We start from the raw sequence: 18499 nt of genomic DNA on the forward strand, positions 1-18499 counted from the left end.
GGAGGGGGGCACCGGGATGGAGGGGGAGGTGGGGGGGTCACTGGGATGGGGGATATGGGGCGTGTAGTTTGGGCGGGGCACTGGGATGGGGGCACAGTGGGGGATGGGGGTTACTGGGATGGGGTTACAGTGGGGATTTTGGGATTGGGGGGGACAACCCTGTCCCCCCCCATCCCCAACCCCCTTATCTCCCCCTCCCCCCAGGCCGAGCCGCCCCCCCCCGCCCCGATGACCCAGGAGCCGCTGCTGGAGGGTGATTTTGGGGGTCCCCCGGGCGCGGGGGGGGGACCCCGCTTCCACCTTCGGTTGACTCGCACTGAACTGCAGATCTCGGGGGGCCCCCCCGGGGCAGGGGGGTCACTGCGCCTGGCTGACGTGGTGGGCTGCCACACGCTGCGGGCCCCCTCCCTCCCCCTCGCTGCTTTTTTTGCTGTCTACGCATACCCCCTCCGTTGCCGGGGGGTCCCGGGAGGGCCCCGGCGCCGCCGCCGAGCCCCCACGTTCCGGGTGGATGTGGCCCCCCACTATGAAGGAAACCGGGCGACGGCCGAGCGCTGGGCTCGTGCCATCCGCTGCCTCGTCCGGGGGCTCCCCCTGCCCCCCCAGGCTGGTAAGGGGGGGCTCGGGGGGGTGGGGAGGGGGCCAGGCTTGAGGAGAGGGGGCTCAGGGGGGTGGGGAGGGGTCTCGAGGGCTTGGGGGTGGGGCTCGGGAGGTTCAGGAGAGGGCTCAGGGGGGTGGGGAAGGGGCTGAGAGGTTGGGGAGGGGGGCTCGAGGCTTGGGGAGGGGGCCTGGGAATTTGGGACCCCCCCGGGCATGGGGAGGGCAGCCAGGCTTCCGGGGTGCTCCCCACCCCCCCTCAGCACACCCCCCCCCCCCCTCCCCAGCACCCGCCGGGGCCGGTGGAACGAGTCCGGCCCGAAAGTGGGTGCCCTGGGGGGGGGACGGCGCCACCCAGACGCCTGGGTCCCCTCTGGGGGGGGTGGGGTCCCCCGGGGGGGGTGTCCCTTCTTCGGGGCGGGGGGGAGGTGCCACCCAGATGCCTGAATCCCCTCTGCGGGGGTGTGGGGTCCCCTCTGGGGGGGCACCCAGACACTGGGTGGGGGGTCTTGTCTGGGGGGGGGAGCACCCAGATGTCTGGGTCCTTTCTTGGATTTTGGGGTGTCTGGGACCGCTCCCCCCCTCACCCCCCCACCCAAGAGGACCCAGGTGACGGGGGGGGTCTCCAGGGGACCCTGGGGAGGGGTGGGGCCTCTGGGATGGGACGGGGGGGGTCTCATGACAAAGACCCTGGGGTGGGGGGAGTCTCTGGGATGGGGGTGGGGGTCAGGACAAGGAGCTGGGGGTTGGGGGGGGTGCTCTAGGATGGGGGGTCCCCAGGACAAGGACCCTGGGGGGAGGGGTCTGTGGGGTGGGGAGGGACCCCTAAGGTGTGAGGGGGTTGGTGATGGAGGGTCCCCAGGACAAGGACTCTGGAGGGAAGGGGGGGGGTCTGTGGGGTGGGGGGGGTCTGTGGGGTGGGGGGGGTCTGTGGGGTGGGGAGGGTTCCCCAAGGTGTGAGGGGGTTTGTGAGGGGGGTCCCTAGGACAAGGACCCTGGGATTGGGGTGGGGTCTGTGGGGTGGGGTCTGTGGGGTGGGGTCTGTGGGGTGGGGTCTGTGGGGTGGGGAGGGACCCCCAAGCCAAGGAGCTTGAGATGGTGGGGTTTAAGGATTAGGGGGGTGTCCTGGATGGACACCCCAAGTTTGGGGGGGTGTCTGTGGGATGAGGGGGAGTCCCATCCAGGCCCTCAGCACCCCGGGGGTCTCGTTCCCGCAGGAATCCCCCTGGAGCCGCGGCGGCGGCGGCTGCTGCTGCTGCTGAACCCCTTTGGGGGCCGGGGCCAGGCGCTGAGCTGGTGCCAGACCCACGTCCTGCCCATGATCACCGAGGCTGACATCAGCTTCAATCTCATCCAGACCGGTGGGGGGCATGGGGGGGTTGGGGGGGCTCCCTGGGGGGCTCTCCAGGGGGTTGGGGACCTGGGCTGGGGGCTTTGGGGAGGCTCAAGGGGCTGTGAGTGGGCTGGGTGGGAGCATTGAGGAGCCATGGGGGGGGCTATGGGGGGGTTTGAGGGTTCCTGGGGGCTGGGAGGGGGCATGGGGGGGATTTGGGGGTCCTAGGGGGGGCATGGGGCAGTCGGGGGGGCTCCCTGTGGGACTGGGGACCTGGGCTGGGGGCTTTGGGGGGGCTCAGGTGGCTGTGAGTGGGCCGGAGGGGGTATTGGGGAGCCATAGGGGGGTCTATGGGGGATTTGAGGGTCTCTGAGTCCATGGGGAGGGTGTGGGGGTCCCGGGGGGGGCCTTGGGGAGTTATGGGGGGGGCTTCCCGGGGGCTGGGGACCTGGACTGGGGGTTTTGGGGGGCCTGTGAGTGGCCTGGGGGAGAGCATGGGGGCCTTTAGGGAGTTTTGAGGGTCCTGGGGCTGGGGAGGGCCATGGAGGGAGGGTTTGGGGGTCCCAGGGCTGCCGTGGGGGGTTTGGGGGTCCCTGGGGGATGGGGGGGCTGCAGACCGGGGCTAGGGACTTTGGGGGGCCTCAGGGGGCTGTGAGTGGGCTGGGGGGGGAAGCATGAGGGGGCTATGGGGGGGTTCGAGGGTCCCCAGAGCTGAGGAGGGGCCATGTAGGGGGGATTTGGGGGTCCCAGGGCGGCCATGGGGTGTTTGGGGGGGCTCCCCGGGGGGCTGGGGACCTGGGCTGGGGGCTTTGGGTGGGCTCAGGGGGCTGTGAGTGGGCTGGGTGGGATCATGGAGGGGCTATGGGGGGCTTGAGGGTCCCTGGGGGCTGGGGGGAGCCATGGGGGGGGGGGTTGGGGGGCCATGAGGGTCCTTGGGGGGCTCCCTGGTGGGCTGGGGGCTTTGGGTGGGCTCAGGGGGCTGTGAGTGGGCTGGGGGGGAGCATGGGGGAGCCATAGGGGGGGCTATGGGGGGGGGTGGTCCCTGGGGGGGGTTGGGGGTTGCTGGGGGTCCCCCGGGTGGTTTGGGGGGTCCCTGGGGGGGGGGCTGGGGGGGTTCCTGGGGGGAGTTTTCGGGGGGGGTTGGGGGTCCCTGGCAGGGATTTGGGGGTCTCTGGGGAGACTTGGAGGGGGTTGGGGTGTTCCTGAGGGGAGTTCGGGGGTCCGGGGAGGGGTTGGGGGTCTCTGGGAGGGTTTAGGGGTCCAGGGGGTGGGTTGGGGGGGGTCTCTGGGGGGGTTTAGGGGTCTGGGGGGTGGGTTGGGGGGGGTCCCTGGGGGGAGTTGGGGGTCCCTGGGGCTGGGGGTCTCTGGGGGCTTGTGTTGGGTCCCTGCAGAAGATCAGGAGGCCATGGGGGGGGAGGGGAATTTGGGGGTCCCTGGGGTGTTTTGGGGGGGTCCCCGGGAGTCCCCAGTGATGTCACCCTTGTGTGTGTGTCCCCCCCCCCCAGAACGCGCGAATCACGCGCGGGAGCTGGTGACTGGGCTGACGCTGGACGAGTGGGACGGCATCGTCACCGTCTCGGGGGATGGGCTCCTCTACGAGGTAACGACACCCCCCCACCCCAATTTGGGGGTCCCCAGGTGGGGGGACACACAGAGGTGACATGTGTCATCGTGTGTCCCCCTGCCCCAGGTGGTGAACGGGCTGATGGACCGGCCGGATTGGGCCGCAGCGCTGAGGATGCCGCTGGGGATCCTGCCCTGCGGGTCCGGCAACGCGCTGGCGGCCGCCATCAACTGCCACGCCGGGTAGGGGACACTTGGGGACACGGGGGAAAGGGGGGACGCTGGGGGACACGGGGGGACAGGGGGGACTCTTGGGGACACTTGGGGACATGGGGGACACTTGGGGACATGGGAGATATGGGGGGGCGCTGGGGGACACTTGGGGACAGGGGGGACACTTGGGGACACTTGGGGACATGGGGGACACTTGGGGACATGGGAGATATGGGGGGGCACTGGGGGACACGGGGATATGGGGGGACACTTGGGGAAAGGGGTGACGCTGGGGGACACGGGGATATGGGGGGACACTGGAGGACACGGCGGGAAAGGGGGCACGCTGGGGGACACTTGGGGAAAGGGGGGACACTTGGGGACACGGGGATATGGGGGGACGCTGGGGGACACGGCGGGAAAGGGGGGATGCTGGGGGACACTTGGGGACACGGGGACATGGTGGATATGGGGGACACTCGGGGACACGGGGACATGGGATATGGGGGACACTTGGGGACGCAGGGGGATATGGGGGGACACTGGGGGACACGGCGGGAAAGGGGGGACGCTGGGGACACTGGGGGACACGGTGGGACATGGGAGATATGGGGGGGCACTGGGGGACACGGGGATATGGGGGGACACTTGGGGAAAGGGGGGACGCTGGGGGACACGGGGATATGGGGGGACACTGGGGGACACGGCGGGAAAGGGGGCACGCTGGGGGACACTTGGGGACACGGGGATATGGGGGGACGCTGGGGGACACGGCGGGAAAGGGGGGATGCTGGGGGACACTTGGGGACACGGGGACATGGTGGATATGGGGGACACTCGGGGACATGGGATATGGGGGACACTTGGGGACGCAGGGGGATATGGGGGGACACTGGGGGACACGGCGGGAAAGGGGGGACGCTGGGGACACTGGGGGACACGGTGGGACATGGGAGATATGGGGGGACACTGGGGGACACGGCGGGATATGGGGGGACGCTGGGGGACACAGGGGGATATGGGGGACACTGGGGGACACAGCGGGAAAGGGGGGACACTGGGGGACATGAAGGATATGGGGGGTACACAGGGGGACACAACAGGAAAGGGGGGACATGGGGGATATGGTGGGACACTGGGGGACACAGTGGGAAAGGGGGGACATGGAGGATACAGGGGACATGGGGGGCACGGGGGGATGTGGGGGGCACAGGGGGATACTTGGGGACGTGGGGGACATGGCAGGAGGGGGGACGTGGGGGGCACAGGGGGATAATGGGGGACGGGGGGACACTTGGGGACATAGGGGGACATGGGGATACTTGGGGCATGTGGGGGACATGGGGACACGGGGGGGGCTCTGGGCTGTGGGTCGGTGGCTGGGTGTGATGTGGGGGGTGGCACTGGTGTGCGCCGTGTCCCCACGCCGTGTCCCCTGGATGTGCCATGTCCCTGTAGTTTGTCCCCAGTGTCCCCCCACGTGCCACAACCCCCTGCCGTGTCCCCACATGTGCCATGTCCCCATGCCATGTCCCCTGGATGTGCCGTGTCCCTGTAGTTTGTCCCCACACCGTGTCCCCAAAAACGTGACCCATCCCCTTTTCATCTCCCCACATGTGACATGTCCCCTTCCTGTGTCCCATCATGTGCTGTGTCCCCATGTCGTGTCCCCTGCACGTACCGTGTCCCCAAACATGACCCATCCCTTTTCATGTCCCCACATGTGCCATGTCCCCTTTCTGTGTCCCCTGCATGTGCCGTGTCCCTGTAGTTTGTCCCCAGTGTCCCCCCCACGTGCCAAGTCCCCCCCCATGCAATGTCCCCTTTCCATGTCCCCTGCACGTGCCGTGTCCCTGTACTTTGTCCCCCCACCGTGTCCCTCCACATGCCATGTTCCCTTTCTGTGTCCCCTGATGTGACCCATCCCCTTTCCGTGTCCCCTAGATGTGCCGTGTCCCCATGCTGTGTCCGCAGCATGTCCCATGTCCCTGTAGTTTGTCCCCACAGTGTCCCCCCCGTGCCACATCCCCCTGCCATGTCCCCATGCCATGTCCCCTGGATATGCCATGTCCCCGTGCCATGTCCCTGTGCCATGCTGTGTCCCTGTAGTTTGTCCCCACACCATGTCCCCAAATGTGACCTGTCCCCTTTCCATGTCTCCACATGTGACGTGTCCCTTTCCCATGTCCCCACATGTGCCATGTCCCCACGTCGTGTCCCCTGTATGTGCCGTGTCCCTGTAGTTTGTCCTCCCACCGTGTCCCCAAACATGTCCCGTCCCTTTTCATGTCCCCACATGTGCCATGTCCCCTTTCTGTGTCCCCTGCATGTGCCATGTCCCTGTAGTTTGTCCCCACAGTGTCCCCCCACGTGCCACGTCCCCCCCCATGCAATGTCCCCTTTCCATGTCCCCTGCACGTGCCGTGTCCCTGTACTTTGTCCCCCCACCGTGTCCCCCCACATGCCATGTTCCCTTTCTGTGTCCCCTGATGTGACCCATCCCCTTTCCATGTCCCCTAGATGTGCCGTGTCCCCATGCTGTGTCCGCAGCATGTCCCATGTCCCTGTAGTTTGTCCCCACAGTGTCCCCCCGTGCCACATCCCCCTGCCATGTCCCCATGCCATGTTCCCTGGATATGCCATGTCCCCGTGCCATGTCCCTGTGCCATGCTGTGTCCCTGTAGTTTGTCCCCACACCATGTCCCCAAATGTGACCTGTCCCCTTTCCATGTCTCCACATGTGACGTGTCCCTTTCCCATGTCCCTACATGTGCCATGTCCCCACGTCGTGTCCCCTGTATGTGCCGTGTCCCTGTAGTTTGTCCTCCCACCGTGTCCCCAAACATGTCCCGTCCCTTTTCATGTCCCCACATGTGCCATGTCCCCTTTCTGTGTCCCCTGCATGTGCCATGTCCCTGTAGTTTGTCCCCACAGTGTCCCCCCACGTGCCACGTCCCCCCCCCATGCAATGTCCCCTTTCCATGTCCCCTGCACGTGCCATGTCCCTGTACTTTGTCCCCCCCACCGTGTCCCCCCACATGCCATGTTCCCTTTCCGTGTCCCCTGATGTGACCCATCCCCTTTCCATGTCCCCTAGATGTGCCGTGTCCCCGTGCCGTGTCCGCAGCATGTCCCATGTCCCTGTAGTTTGTCCTCCCACTGTGTCCGCAAATGTGACCTGTCCCCTTTCCACGTCCCCACATGTGACATGTCCCCTTCCCATGTCCCCCCATGTGCTGTCCCCCCATGCCATGTCCCCTGCATGTGCCATGTCCCTGTACTTTGTCCCCTTTCCGTGTCCCCCCTGTGCCACATCCCCCTCCCACACCCCCACCATGACCTGTCCCCCCCCTGTGTCCCCGCCCCAGGCTGGCCCCGGCGCTGGGCTTGTCCCTGCTGCAGAACTGCGCCGTGCTGCTGTGCCGGGGGACACCGTCACCCTTGGACCTGGTGTCGGTGACAACGGCCTCGGGGACACGTGTCTTCTCCTTCCTGAGCGTGGCCTGGGGCCTGGTGGCCGACGTGGACATCGAGAGCGAGCGGCTGCGGCGCCTGGGTCCCGCTCGCTTCGCGCTGGGCGCGGCCGCCCGCCTGCTGGCCCTGCACACCTACCGCGGCCGCCTCTCCTACCTGCCCGCCGTCCCCCGCAGCGCCACCGCCGACGTCCCCCAGGTCACCACCCAGGGCACCCCCGCCGCCCCCCTGCCACGCGCGTTCTCCGATCTGGGGCTCTGCGCCGGGGGGGGGAGCAGCGAAGCGGGGACGCCGGAGGGGGAGGGCGGGGGGGTTGGGGACAGCGTGGAGCTTGGGGATGGCCAAGGGCTTGGGGATGGCCAAGGGCTTGGGGACAACTTGGATCTTGAGGACAACCCAAGGCTTGGGGTTAACCAAGGGTTTGGGGACAGCCCAAGGCTTGGGGTTAACCAAGGGTTTGGGGACAGCCCAAGGCTTGGGGTTAACCAAGGGTTTGGGGACAAACCAAGGCTTGGGGTCAACCAAGGGTTTGGGGACAACCCAAGCGTTGGGGTCAACCAAGGGTTTGGGGACAACCTAAGCGCTGGGGTCAACCAAGGGTTTGGGGACAACCCAAGCGCTGGGGTCAACCAAGGCTTTGGGGACAACCCAAGCGCTGGGGTCAACCAAGGCTTTGGGGACAACCCAAGCGTTGGGGTCAACCAAGGCTTTGGGGACAACCCAAGCGTTGGGGTCAACCAAGGCTTTGGGGACAACCCAAGCATTGGGGACAATTTGGATCTTGGGGACAGCACAAGGCTTGGGGTCAAGGAAGAGTCTGGGGACAACCCAAGGCTTGGGGACAACCTGGATCTTAAGGACAACCAAGGGTTTGGGGACACCCCAAGCTTTGGGGTCAAGCAAGGGGTTGGGGACAATCCGGATCTTGGGGACAACCTGGATCTTAAGGACAACCAACAGCTTGGGGACAGCCCAAGCTTTGGGGTCAAGCAAGGGGGTGGGGACAACCTGGATCTTGGGGACAACCAAGGACTTGGGGACAACACAAGCTTTGGGGTCAGACAAGGGCTTGGAGACATCCAAGGGTTTGGGGACAACCTGGATCTTAAGGACATTGCAAAGCTTGGGGACACCTCAAGACTTGGGGACAACGTGGATCGTGAGGAGACTCTGGGACCTGGGGACAACCCGGGACCTGGGGACAACCCAGGTCTTGGGGACAACGTGGATCCTGGTGCCACCCTGGATCTTGGGGACAACCCCCAGAGGGGTGCTGCTGCTGGAGACATGGGAGGTGACACCCCAGGACATGGGGCCACCCCCGGACACGGGGACATCACGGTGCAAGGGGACACCCCAGGACATGGGGCCACCATGGTGCACGATGCCACCACAAGTGATGGGGCCACCAGAGCATGTGGGGACACTCTTAGCCTTGGGGACACCCCAAGTGACTGTGCCATCAAGGTCCAAGGTGCCACCAACATCCCAGGTGCCATCCCCATCCCAGGGGACACCCCAAGTGACAAGGTCACCGCTATCCCTCGTGCCACCCCAGGTGATAATGCCACCAAGGTCCAAGGTGCCACCAAGGTTCCTGGTGCCACCCTCAACCCAAGGGACACCCCAAGTGACGGTGCCACCAAGGTGCCTGGTGCCACCCCAGGTGACAATGTCACCAAAGTCCAAGGTGCCACCAACGTCCCTGGTGCTACCGCCACCGCCTATACACCCCACCAACCCCCCTCCCCTCTTGCCCCCTCCCCCGCCCGTGGCCCCATCGACGATTTACTGGTCCCCCTCAGCCAGCCGGTCCCTCCCAGTTGGGTGACACTGGAAGGGGACTTCATACTGGTGTTGGCCATTTACCAGTCCCACCTGGGGGCCGAACTGGTGGCCGCCCCCTGCGCGCGCCCCGACGACGGCCTCATCCACCTCTGCTACGTGCGGGGGGGGGTCTCCCGGGGGGCTTTGCTACGGGCACTGTTGGCCATGAGCCGGGCTGGGGCTGGGGGTGGGGGAGGGGGGGACGCCCCCCCACGCCCCCCCCTGGCGCGTGTCCCTGCTCGCGCCTTCCGCCTGGAGCCCCTCACCCCGCGGGGGGTCCTGACGGTGGATGGGGAGCGCGTGGAGTACGGACCCCTCCAGGGGCAAATTCACCGGGGCTTGGCCAGGCTGCTGACCCCCGCCGCGCCCTGAGGGGGGGGGGCGACCACCCCCCCACCCCCCCCCCCCGCCTCCCCCCAACCGGCACCGCCCCCCACACCCCCCCGGACATGGATGTAGCTGGGGGGGTAAGAGGCTCAGAGGGGGAGGGGGTGACTAAGGGGGAGGGGGTTGTAGGGGTGGGTAAGGGGGGGGGCACCCACCCACCCCCGCCCCCCCCCCCCCCATCCCCGGCCCCGCCAGCGCCCCCCCCCGGCACCCCCCACCCACCCTCACCCACCCCCCATGGACAGGGATGTAGTTGGGGGGGAGGGGGGCTCTAAGGGGGAGGGGGTTGTAGGGGTGGGAAAGAGGGGGGGCACCCACCCACTCCCAGCCCCCCACCCTGCACCCCGAACCCCCACCCCCCCCGAAACCCCCATGGGCAGGGATAGACCCGGGGCGAGGGGGGCTCTGAGGGGGAGGGGGCTGGGGGGGGTAAGGGAGGGGAGGGGGGCGCCCACCCTCAGCCTCCCCCCAGGCACCCCATTCCCCACCCCCACGGACACGGATAGACCCGTGGGTGGGGGGTGGGGGGACCCTGAGGGGGAAGGGGGGGGGATCCTAAGGGGATTTAGTGGGGTGGGGCCCCCTAATGGGTCTGGGGTCCCCGAGGGAGCCCGGTGGGGGAGGGGACATGGGGGTCCCCGTGGGACCCAGCCTTTGGGAGGGGGGGAGGGGGCAGGTGTGACTCCTCTGCTGACCCCAGGACCCCCCACCCCCCACAGGGGGTCACCCCTCCCCCACCCACGCCCCCCCTCCCCAAAGGCCCCGGGGGGGGCGTGGTGCCCCCGCCCCTCCCCCCCCGACCTATGCAATAAAGCCCGAGCGTGGAGTGAGCTCAGTCCTTGGGGGGGTGGGGGGGGGGGAGGGGTCGCGCGAGGGAGGGAGAGGGGCGGGGCTGCACACGCGTGGGTTCTGCACTACCCATCCCCCACCCCAGTGCTCCCAGTTTGTCCTCCTTGTGCCCCCAACCTCCTTAATCCCAGTGTCCCCAGTTTGGCCTCCCAGTTCAGGCTGCAACCCGCAGCAGGGTCAGAGGTTTATTATTCTGTACAAAAGCCCCTCCCCCCCCCCCATGGCCGGCCCCTCCCCCCTGTTTGGGGGTGGGGGGGTCGCGACCCCCAAAACCCACGTGCGGGGGGGTGGGGGAGGGGCAGTAAAGTGGTCAAAGTGCGGGGGGGGGAGGGGGCCTGGACGCCTGGGTCCCCCCGGGGAGGGGGGGGAGGGGTACGACGTGCTGGCTTCAGGCCTAAACTGGGGGGGGGGGGAGGGGGCAGGCGTCCGGGGATGCCCCACCCCCACCCCTCTCCCAGTAACACTACTGGCCTTAACTGGGAATGGGTTACTGGGAGGAATGGAGGAGGGGACCCAAGTATCCGGAGGTTACCCCCTCCCCCCCCAGGTTGTCCCGGGGCGGGGAGGGGTCTGTGGGGTGCAGGAAGGGGGAGAGGGGAGAGAGGCACGGACGCCCGCCCCTCCCCCCCCACCCCCGTTGTGCTTTAAACCAGCCCCGGGTGGGGCCGGGGAATAAATATTTACAAGGGGGGGGAGGGGCACAGGGGACCCCCATGGGGGGGGAGGGGCATTCCGGGGGGGGTCCCAGGTGCCCAGCGTGGGGGGGGGAGGGGCACAGTCCGTCCTGGGGGACACCCCGATCCCCCGGGGGGGGTGGGGAGGGGGGCGGTGTGACCTGTCCCAGTGCCCCTCCCCCCGCCCAGACTGGGTCGGTTCCGGATGGACCCAGATCCCGGTTGTGGAACTGGGGTCTGGCTGGATCCGGTGCTGGGGCCCAGGGCCCGATCCGGTGCTGGATCACAGCGCCTCATCCTGGGGCCCGATCCTGCTGCCAGATCCCAGTGCTAGATCTTGGTGCCAGATCCTGATGCTGAATCCTGGTGCCAGATGCCAGGGCCTGATCCTGGTGCTGGATCCCACTGCTGGATCTTGGTGCTGAATCCCAGGGCCAGATCTCATCACTGGATGCTGGGGCCAGATCCCAGAGCTGCATTCTGTTGCTGGATCCCAGGGAAAGATCCCAGTCCTAGATTCTGTTGCCAGTTTCCGGTGCCACATCCCAGAGCTGGATCGCAGTCCTTGATTCCATTGCTAGATCCTGGTGCTGGATCCTAGTCCTAGATTCCATTGCCAGATCCTGGTGCCTGATCCCAAAGCTGGATCCCACTTGATTCCAATGCCCGATCCCAGAGTTGAATCCCAGTCCCAGATTCCATTGCCAGATCCCAGAGCTGGATGCCAGTCCTAGATTCTGCTGCTGGATCCCAGTGCCAGATCCCCGTCCTAAATTCCATTGCCAGATCCCGGTGTCAGATCCCAGTACTGGATCCCACTGCCAGATCCCAGAGCTGGATGGCAGTCCTAGGTCCTGCTGCTGGATCCTGGTGCCAGATCCCAGAGGTAGACCCCAGCCCCATTCCCAGGCTGCTCCCAATCCCTCTGGATCCCGGGTCCCAGCCACTTCTCCCTCCCAGTGTCCCGCTCCAGCTGTGCCAGTGCCGGATTCCAGAGCTGTGCCGGGATCCCAGTGCTGGGATCCCAACAGGGATCCATGCCAGGCTGGGCTGGGCTGGGCTGGGCCAGGATCCTTGCGGGGCAGTGTGCTGGATTGTGCAGTGCTGGGATCCCTACGGGGATCTGTGCTGAGCCGTGCTAGGATCCCCCAGGGCTCCGACCCGTGCCGAACTGTACCGAGCCGTGCCAGGATCCCACACGACTCTGTGCCAGGGTCGGATCAGCACTGAACTGTGCCAGGATCCCACATGGCTCCAAACCGTGCTGACCCATGCCAGGATCCCCCAGGACATCGAGCCGTGCTGAACCGTGCCAGGATCCCTCAGGACACCAAGCCAGGGTCAAAGTGAGCACTGAACCATGCCAGGATCCCCCAGGGCTCCGAGCCGTGCTGAACCGTGCCAGGATCCCCCAGTGCTCCGAGCCGTGCCAGGATCCCCCAGGGCTCCGAGCCGTGCCAGGGCCCTACAGGGCGCCGTGCCGGGCCTCGTAGCGTGCCAGGAGGGCGCGGAACCGTGCCAGCTCCCGGCGGGCGGCCGCCACCTCCTGCCGCAGCGCCGCGTTCTCCCGCTCCAGGAAGGCGGCGCGGACGGAGATCTGGTTCTCCTTCAGCCGCCGCGCGTCCCGCGACCGCTTGGCCGCCGCGTTGTTCTTGCTGCGCCGGCTCCAGTACTTCTCGTCCTGATGGGATGGGGGGGGGGGCGGAATATGGGACACCCACCCCGAAACCTAGGATCCACCCCTGAGATCTGGGATCCACCCCCAGACAGGTGGGACCCCCCCTCTGGAACCTGGGACCCCCCCCCCCCCCCGAAACCTGGGATCCACCCCCGAAAATCTGAGACCCCCCCCCTGAAACCTGGGATCCACCCCCAGACAGGTGGGACCCACCCCAACAAACCTGGGACCCCCCCTCTGGAGCCTGGGACACCCCCCACCCCCCAAAATATAGGGATTCACCCCCAAACCCTGGGATCCACCCCTGAGGTCTGGGATCCAGCCTCAGACATATGGGACTCTCCCCCAAAACCTGGGACCCCCCCCGAAACCTGGGATCCACCCCCGAAAATCTGAGACCCCCCCCCTGAAACCTGGGATCCACCCCCAGACAGGTGGGACCCCCCCCACAAACCTGGGACCCTCCCTCTGGAACCCGGGACGTCCCCCCCGCCAGAACCTGGGATCCACCCTTGAGGTTTGGGATCCAGCCTGACATGTAGGACTCTCCCCCAAAAACTGGGACACCCCCTTAAACCCGGAATCCACCCCCTGAAATCTGGGACCCCCCCCCAAATCTGGGATCCACCCTGAGATCTGGGATCCACCCCCCTGAAACCCAGGATCCCCCCAACAAGACATGTAGGACCCCCCAAAAAAACTGGGACACCCCCTTAAACTGGGATCCCCCTCCCAAAATCTGGGATCCCCCCCAACAAACCTGAGACACCCCCCGAAATCTGGGATCCACCCCCAAAACACTGGGACCCCCCCGAGATCTGGGACACCCCCCCTGAAACCTGGGATCCACCTCTGAGATCTGGGATCCACCCCCAGACATGTGGGACCCTCCCCAAAATATGGTACCCCCCTGAACCCCCCCCCCCGAAATCTGGGATCCCCCCCGAAACCTGGGACCCCCCCAGCTGCTGCCCGCCCCAATGCCACCCATCCCCCCCCCCGCCCCCCAATACCGCCCCCCCGCCCTCTCCACCCTAAAACCACACCCTCCCATCCCTCTCCCCCCCCAATATCGCCCCCCCACACCCCCTGCCCCTCCCCCCCCGCCCCCACCTTCTGCTCCTCGGGCACGTGCACCTTCCGCGCCTTCCTGGCGATGGGCTGGGGGCGCAGCTCGTCCTGGGAGAAGCGGAGCCGCCGGGGGTCGAAGGGTCCCCCCCCCGCCCCCCCCCAGCTCCGCCTCCAGCAGCGGCTCCCCCGGCGCCGGAGGGGTGGGGGGGGCCCGGGGCGGGCCGGGGGCTGCGGGGGGAGGGCGATAGTCCTGAGCCTGCCCCGATAGGACCCCCGGAGAGGCGATAGGGGGCGCTCTGTCGCGATAGGGGGTCATATCGCAATGGGAGAGGGGATATCGCGACGGGCGGGGGGACTTGTCACGATGTGGTTAGGAATTGGGGAGTCCCTATTACAATGGGGGGTGTGTATCGCAACAGGAGGAAGGCGATAGGGGGCGGTCTGTTGTGATAGGGAGTCATATCACAATGGAAGGGGGGATATCGTGACGCACCGGGGGGGGCTTGTCATGGTGTGGTCAGGAATTGGGGGGTCCCTATTACAATGGGGTGTGTGTATCGCAACAGAGGAAGGCGATAGGGTGCGGTCTGTTGTGATAGGGAGTCATATCACAATGGAAGGGGGGATATCGTGACGCACCGGGGGGGGCTTGTCATGATGTGGTCAGGAATTGGGGGGTCCCTATTACAATGGGGTGTGTGTATCGCAACAGAGGAAGGCGATAGGGTGCGGTCTGTTGTGATAGGGAGTCATATTGCAATGGGGGGGAGCCATCGCAATGTGGGGGATTCCTATGGTGATGTGGTCAGGCATTGGGGAGTCTCTATTGCAATGCGACGGTATTGGGGGGTGTGTATTGTGACAGGGTGGGAGGCGATAGTTGCAATAGGGGGTCATATCATGATGGGAGGGGGGCTATTGCAATGCAGCGGGAACCTGTCGTGATGTGATCGGGCATTGGGGGGGGGTCCCTATTGCAATGGGGGGGCATCCAGGGGGGTATCGCGATAGGGGGCAGGTGATAGGGGTCGGTCCACACGTGGTGCCTCCCTCCTCCCCCACTCGTGTCCCCCACCCACGTGTCGTGTCCCCCCCCGAGACTCCGCCCCCCATGCGTGGACAACCCCCCCTGAAACTCCTCCCCTCCCCCCCACAAGTGCCCCCTCCCCTCCTGTAACAGCTGCCCCCGGTGGGGGGAGGGGGTGCCCTCCCCACCCCCTTTCCACACGTGGTCCCCGCCCCCCCCACTAGTGTCCCCCACCCACATGTGCCCCCCCCCACCTGAGCCTCCCCCCTCCCCCACTAAAAGTGCCCCCTCCCTCCTAAACTGTGTCCCAGTGGGGGGGGGGGCTCTCCCCACCCCCTTTCCACATGTGCTTCCCCCCTCCTCCCCCACTCGTGTCCCCCCCCCGGGACCTTCCCCCCACGAGCCGACACCCCTCCCCCTCCCCCCCCAGGCTCCCCCCCTCCCCCAAGTGCCTCCTCCCCTCCTATAACGGGAGCCCCCGGAAAGGGGAGCCCTCACTGCCCCCCCCCACTCGTGTCCCCCCCCGTTTGTCCCCCCCCGGGACACCCCCCCACGCGTGAACGCCCTCACACACCAGAGACTCCCCCCTCCCTCCACACAAATGCCCCCTCCCCTCCTATAACTGGTGAACCCGGTGGGGGGAGGAGGGAGCCCACCCCGCCCCCTTTCCACGCGCGGTCCACGCCCCTCCCCCCCCACGCGCGGCACCCACCGGGGGGTCTCTCGTGGGCGGGGGGGGGCTCGGGGCTGGGGGGCAGCCCGTGCTCCCGCAGGAATTCATCCAGATCCACGTATTCCAGCTCCCCGCCGCCGGCCCCGGGACGTTCCCACGGGGGGGGAGGGGCGGGGGGCCCCACGAAGGCCCCGCGACACCCACCCGCCTCCTCCATCCTGCGGGGGGGGGGGGGGGCACGGGCACGCGTCACGGCGCGTGGGGTGGGGTGGGGCGAGACATCTCCCCCCCCTCCCACTCATCCCTCATCCACCCCTCCCCCCCCCGAATTAAATCCGCGGGGTCACGTGACCGGCCGCACGTGACGGCGGGACACGCGTGGGGGACACGGGACCTCGTTGGGGGGGGGGAAGGGGGACACGCGCACGTGCGGCGCTCACGTGGGAACTCCGCCCCCCCCCCCCCCCACGTGCGCCCTCACCTCAGGCGACCCCGGGCTGGCTCCCACGGGGGGGGGGGGGGGGGGGGGGAGGGGCGGATTTCACCCCCCGCGTGGGAGCGGAAGCCCGGGGGGGAGAGGGGGCGATCCCAGGTCACCCCCCCACCCCCCCGCCGCTTCAGCGTGGGGGTCCCACGGGTGGGGGCAATCTTTCCCCTCCTCCCCCCCCACCCCCCCGGCCGGGTCCCAGCTCCATCTCTGGGTCCCGGTGCCCCCCCTCCCCCCGGCGACCCCCCCGCTCGGTGCGCCCCCGGGTTCTGATGCCCCCCCATTGCCGCCCCCATCCCGGTGCCGCCCCATCCCGCTTCGCCCCCGGGTCCTGCTGCCCCCCCCCCGCCCGGTTCTGGTACACCCCCCTTGGCCCCCCCCCCATCCCGCTACCACCCCCACCCCCGGGTCCCTGTGCCCCCCCTTCCCGGTTTCCCCCCCCCATCCCGGTACCCCCACCCCGGGGTCCCGGTACCCCCTCCGGTCCTGGTACCCCCCCATAGGCCTCCCCCCGGGTCCCGGCTACTCCTCCGGTCCCGGTGACACCCATAGCCCCCCCCCAAATCCGGTGCCACCCCTCATCCCGGTGCCCCCCCCGATCCTGGAATCCGTAATAGCCCCCCAATCCGGTGCCCCCCCCCATCCCGGTGCCGCCCCCCCGGGGTCCCGGTGACCCCCCCAGTCCCGGTGTCCCCCTATAACCCCCCCCTTCCCCGATCCCGGTGCCCCCCCGCCCGGTGCCCGCCCCCCCGATGCCGACCTGCCGCCCCGCGCCCCGCCGTGCCCTCGGCATGAGCCGCCCGCGGGGGCGCTGCGCCCCCAGGAGGCCACGCCCCCACTCAGCCTGTCCGCTTATCAGCGCCCTCGCTGCCTGCTGGCCACGCCCTTCTCCCCGCCCACAACCTCGAGGGGCGGGACGTCGCTGGGTGGAAGCTCCGCCCCCTCCGCGCACGTTGCGCTCCCCTCATTGGTCACTGCCGCCTCACTCCCTCGCCAATCCCCGCCTCCACTGCAGGTGTCGCCCCGCCCCTCCCCGCAAAGGGTGGAGCTCCACCCATCCACCGGGCCACGCCCCCTGTCGCCAGCTTCAGCCAATAGAAGGGCAGGGGGCGCGGCCAGCGGTCATGCGGCGCGGCCATGGGCGCCGCGCGGGGGCGGGCGGGAGGGGAGGAGGAGGGGGCGGTCTGACCTAGATTTAGCCAATGGGACGTAGCGAGGTGGGCGGGGCCCGACCCTGTTTTACCAAAGCGATGGGGGTTTTTTTGATACCGGAGCTGAACGGCCCACAGTTTGGCACATCCCTTTGGGATGTCCAGCAAGTAGAGATACAGCTTTGGTAGTAGGAGCGACAGCGGAACCTTTCTTTAAAAATCTGCTAATAAGTTAGAATTAATCGACTTTATTTGATTTTATAAAATCATTTGGAATAAGAAATATATTTTAATTACATTGTAGTTGCACAGCAAAAGCTGCTATGAAATCCTCTATACAGCACTGTACCAAGGCCAGAAAAATGGGCTAGAATCATTGTTTAAAACTTAGGTAACAAATTTGGGATTTTACCGATTTCTTTGTATTTGACTCGTCTTCTGTATGTAGAAAGTGTACTGAAACGTCAGAATATAGAATTAATAGAACTGGGGAGAGTTGACTGGAACAATTTGTAGTTACCTGCCAAGAAACCGTGAACTTTAGTAAAAGGTAATTCCGGCAGGGGGAGATCACGACCACCGACTCATACACCACCCACCCAAATCATACCTCAGGCCCATTTCCAGACCTTTCTAACCTTTACTGCGCAGAATCAGATATGGGAGGAGAGTATGTTAATGATTTTCGGGAAATATAATGTTTATGCATGAATACTTAATGAATATGTACGAATAAGTTCTATATAAGGTGTATGATTTTGAAACTTTGTGTGCGTGGATCGTGAGAGGACTCACTCATGCACCCAGCCGTCAATGAAGAAGTGTCTGCTTATCTACATCACATTGGTGTTGATAAATTCTTCATTCCAAGATTTCAGTAACACTTTCAGCGTTCCTATTATTAAAAACGTAAAGATTGAATTTAAAAGAGCTTGATGTAACAGCTGGGGAAATTTATATTGACTTCCGTAAAAGGGTAGTTGAATTTACAAAAATTTTAAAGTACAAGAGAACCGATGTTATCTTTAGTAGCTTGTTGAACTTGCTCTTCCCTAATTTTCCAGGACCTCTGTTGGTGTTTGTTATGTTGGGAGTCCCACACTTTGATAAAATTGGAGAGGGCAAGACCGGAGTGACATACGGAATTAAAATCTATAACTCGAAAGTTATAAAGTAGGTATGTTTGTTGCACGCAGATGCATGGGGGATTGCTCCACCACAAGCGTGCATGCCCGAAGTGAGGAAGCATCTCATATTTATACAATAAAACAAACGAATGTTCAACTGACGCTTATACATATTCGTTACCTAAACCCGCCTACTCTCACTTCGTATGTTAATTAGCTTATCAGTCCTTTTCCTGGAATGTGGTGGTCTTGCAAGTTTGCAACTAATTCATGTCCTTGTGTCCATCATCTGGTTCTCTTTAGCAAGGAGATCTCTAGATAACATTAGAATGTTTCTCATCCTTTTTATAAATAGCCCCTTTGTTAGA

At 65.7% G+C, this 18499-nt stretch overlaps 2 protein-coding genes across 6 annotated transcripts; one reads left to right on the forward strand and one right to left on the reverse strand.

Annotated features, from left to right (window-relative positions):
• The first annotated feature begins 204 nt into the window (after window positions 1-204).
• Window positions 205-9487, forward strand: LOC119142183 (sphingosine kinase 2-like). Of its 4 annotated transcripts, none has more exons than XM_037374888.1 (6): window positions 205-610; window positions 1815-1958; window positions 3436-3530; window positions 3621-3736; window positions 7075-8702; window positions 8739-9485. In XM_037374888.1, exons 1-6 carry the CDS (start codon window positions 229-231, stop codon window positions 9377-9379), a joined length of 3006 nt encoding a protein of 1001 aa, XP_037230785.1. In that variant the 5' UTR covers window positions 205-228; the 3' UTR covers window positions 9380-9485. The 4 variants fall into 4 exon arrangements, with proteins under 4 accessions (XP_037230785.1, XP_037230786.1, XP_037230783.1 ...); XM_037374889.1 differs by having other exon boundaries at window positions 7075-7581; window positions 7690-9484; XM_037374886.1 differs by having other exon boundaries at window positions 7075-9485.
• A 927-nt stretch (window positions 9488-10414) lies between these two features.
• LOC119142188 (D site-binding protein-like) lies at window positions 10415-16742 on the reverse strand. Of its 2 annotated transcripts, none has more exons than XM_037374899.1 (4): window positions 16614-16742; window positions 15406-15584; window positions 13709-13894; window positions 10415-12598 (listed from the first exon to the last, which is right to left on the reverse strand). In XM_037374899.1, the coding sequence occupies exons 2-4, from the start codon at window positions 15472-15474 to the stop codon at window positions 12383-12385; spliced, it is 471 nt and encodes a 156-aa protein (XP_037230796.1). In that variant the 5' UTR covers window positions 15475-15584; window positions 16614-16742; the 3' UTR covers window positions 10415-12382. The 2 variants fall into 2 exon arrangements, with proteins under 2 accessions (XP_037230796.1, XP_037230797.1); XM_037374900.1 differs by lacking the exon at window positions 16614-16742 and adding an exon at window positions 15848-16065.
• Window positions 16743-18499: the final 1757 nt, after the last annotated feature.

Source organism: Falco rusticolus, unplaced genomic scaffold (assembly GCF_015220075.1).
Source record: "Falco rusticolus isolate bFalRus1 unplaced genomic scaffold, bFalRus1.pri scaffold_78_arrow_ctg1, whole genome shotgun sequence".
NCBI lineage: Eukaryota > Metazoa > Chordata > Aves > Falconiformes > Falconidae > Falco > Falco rusticolus.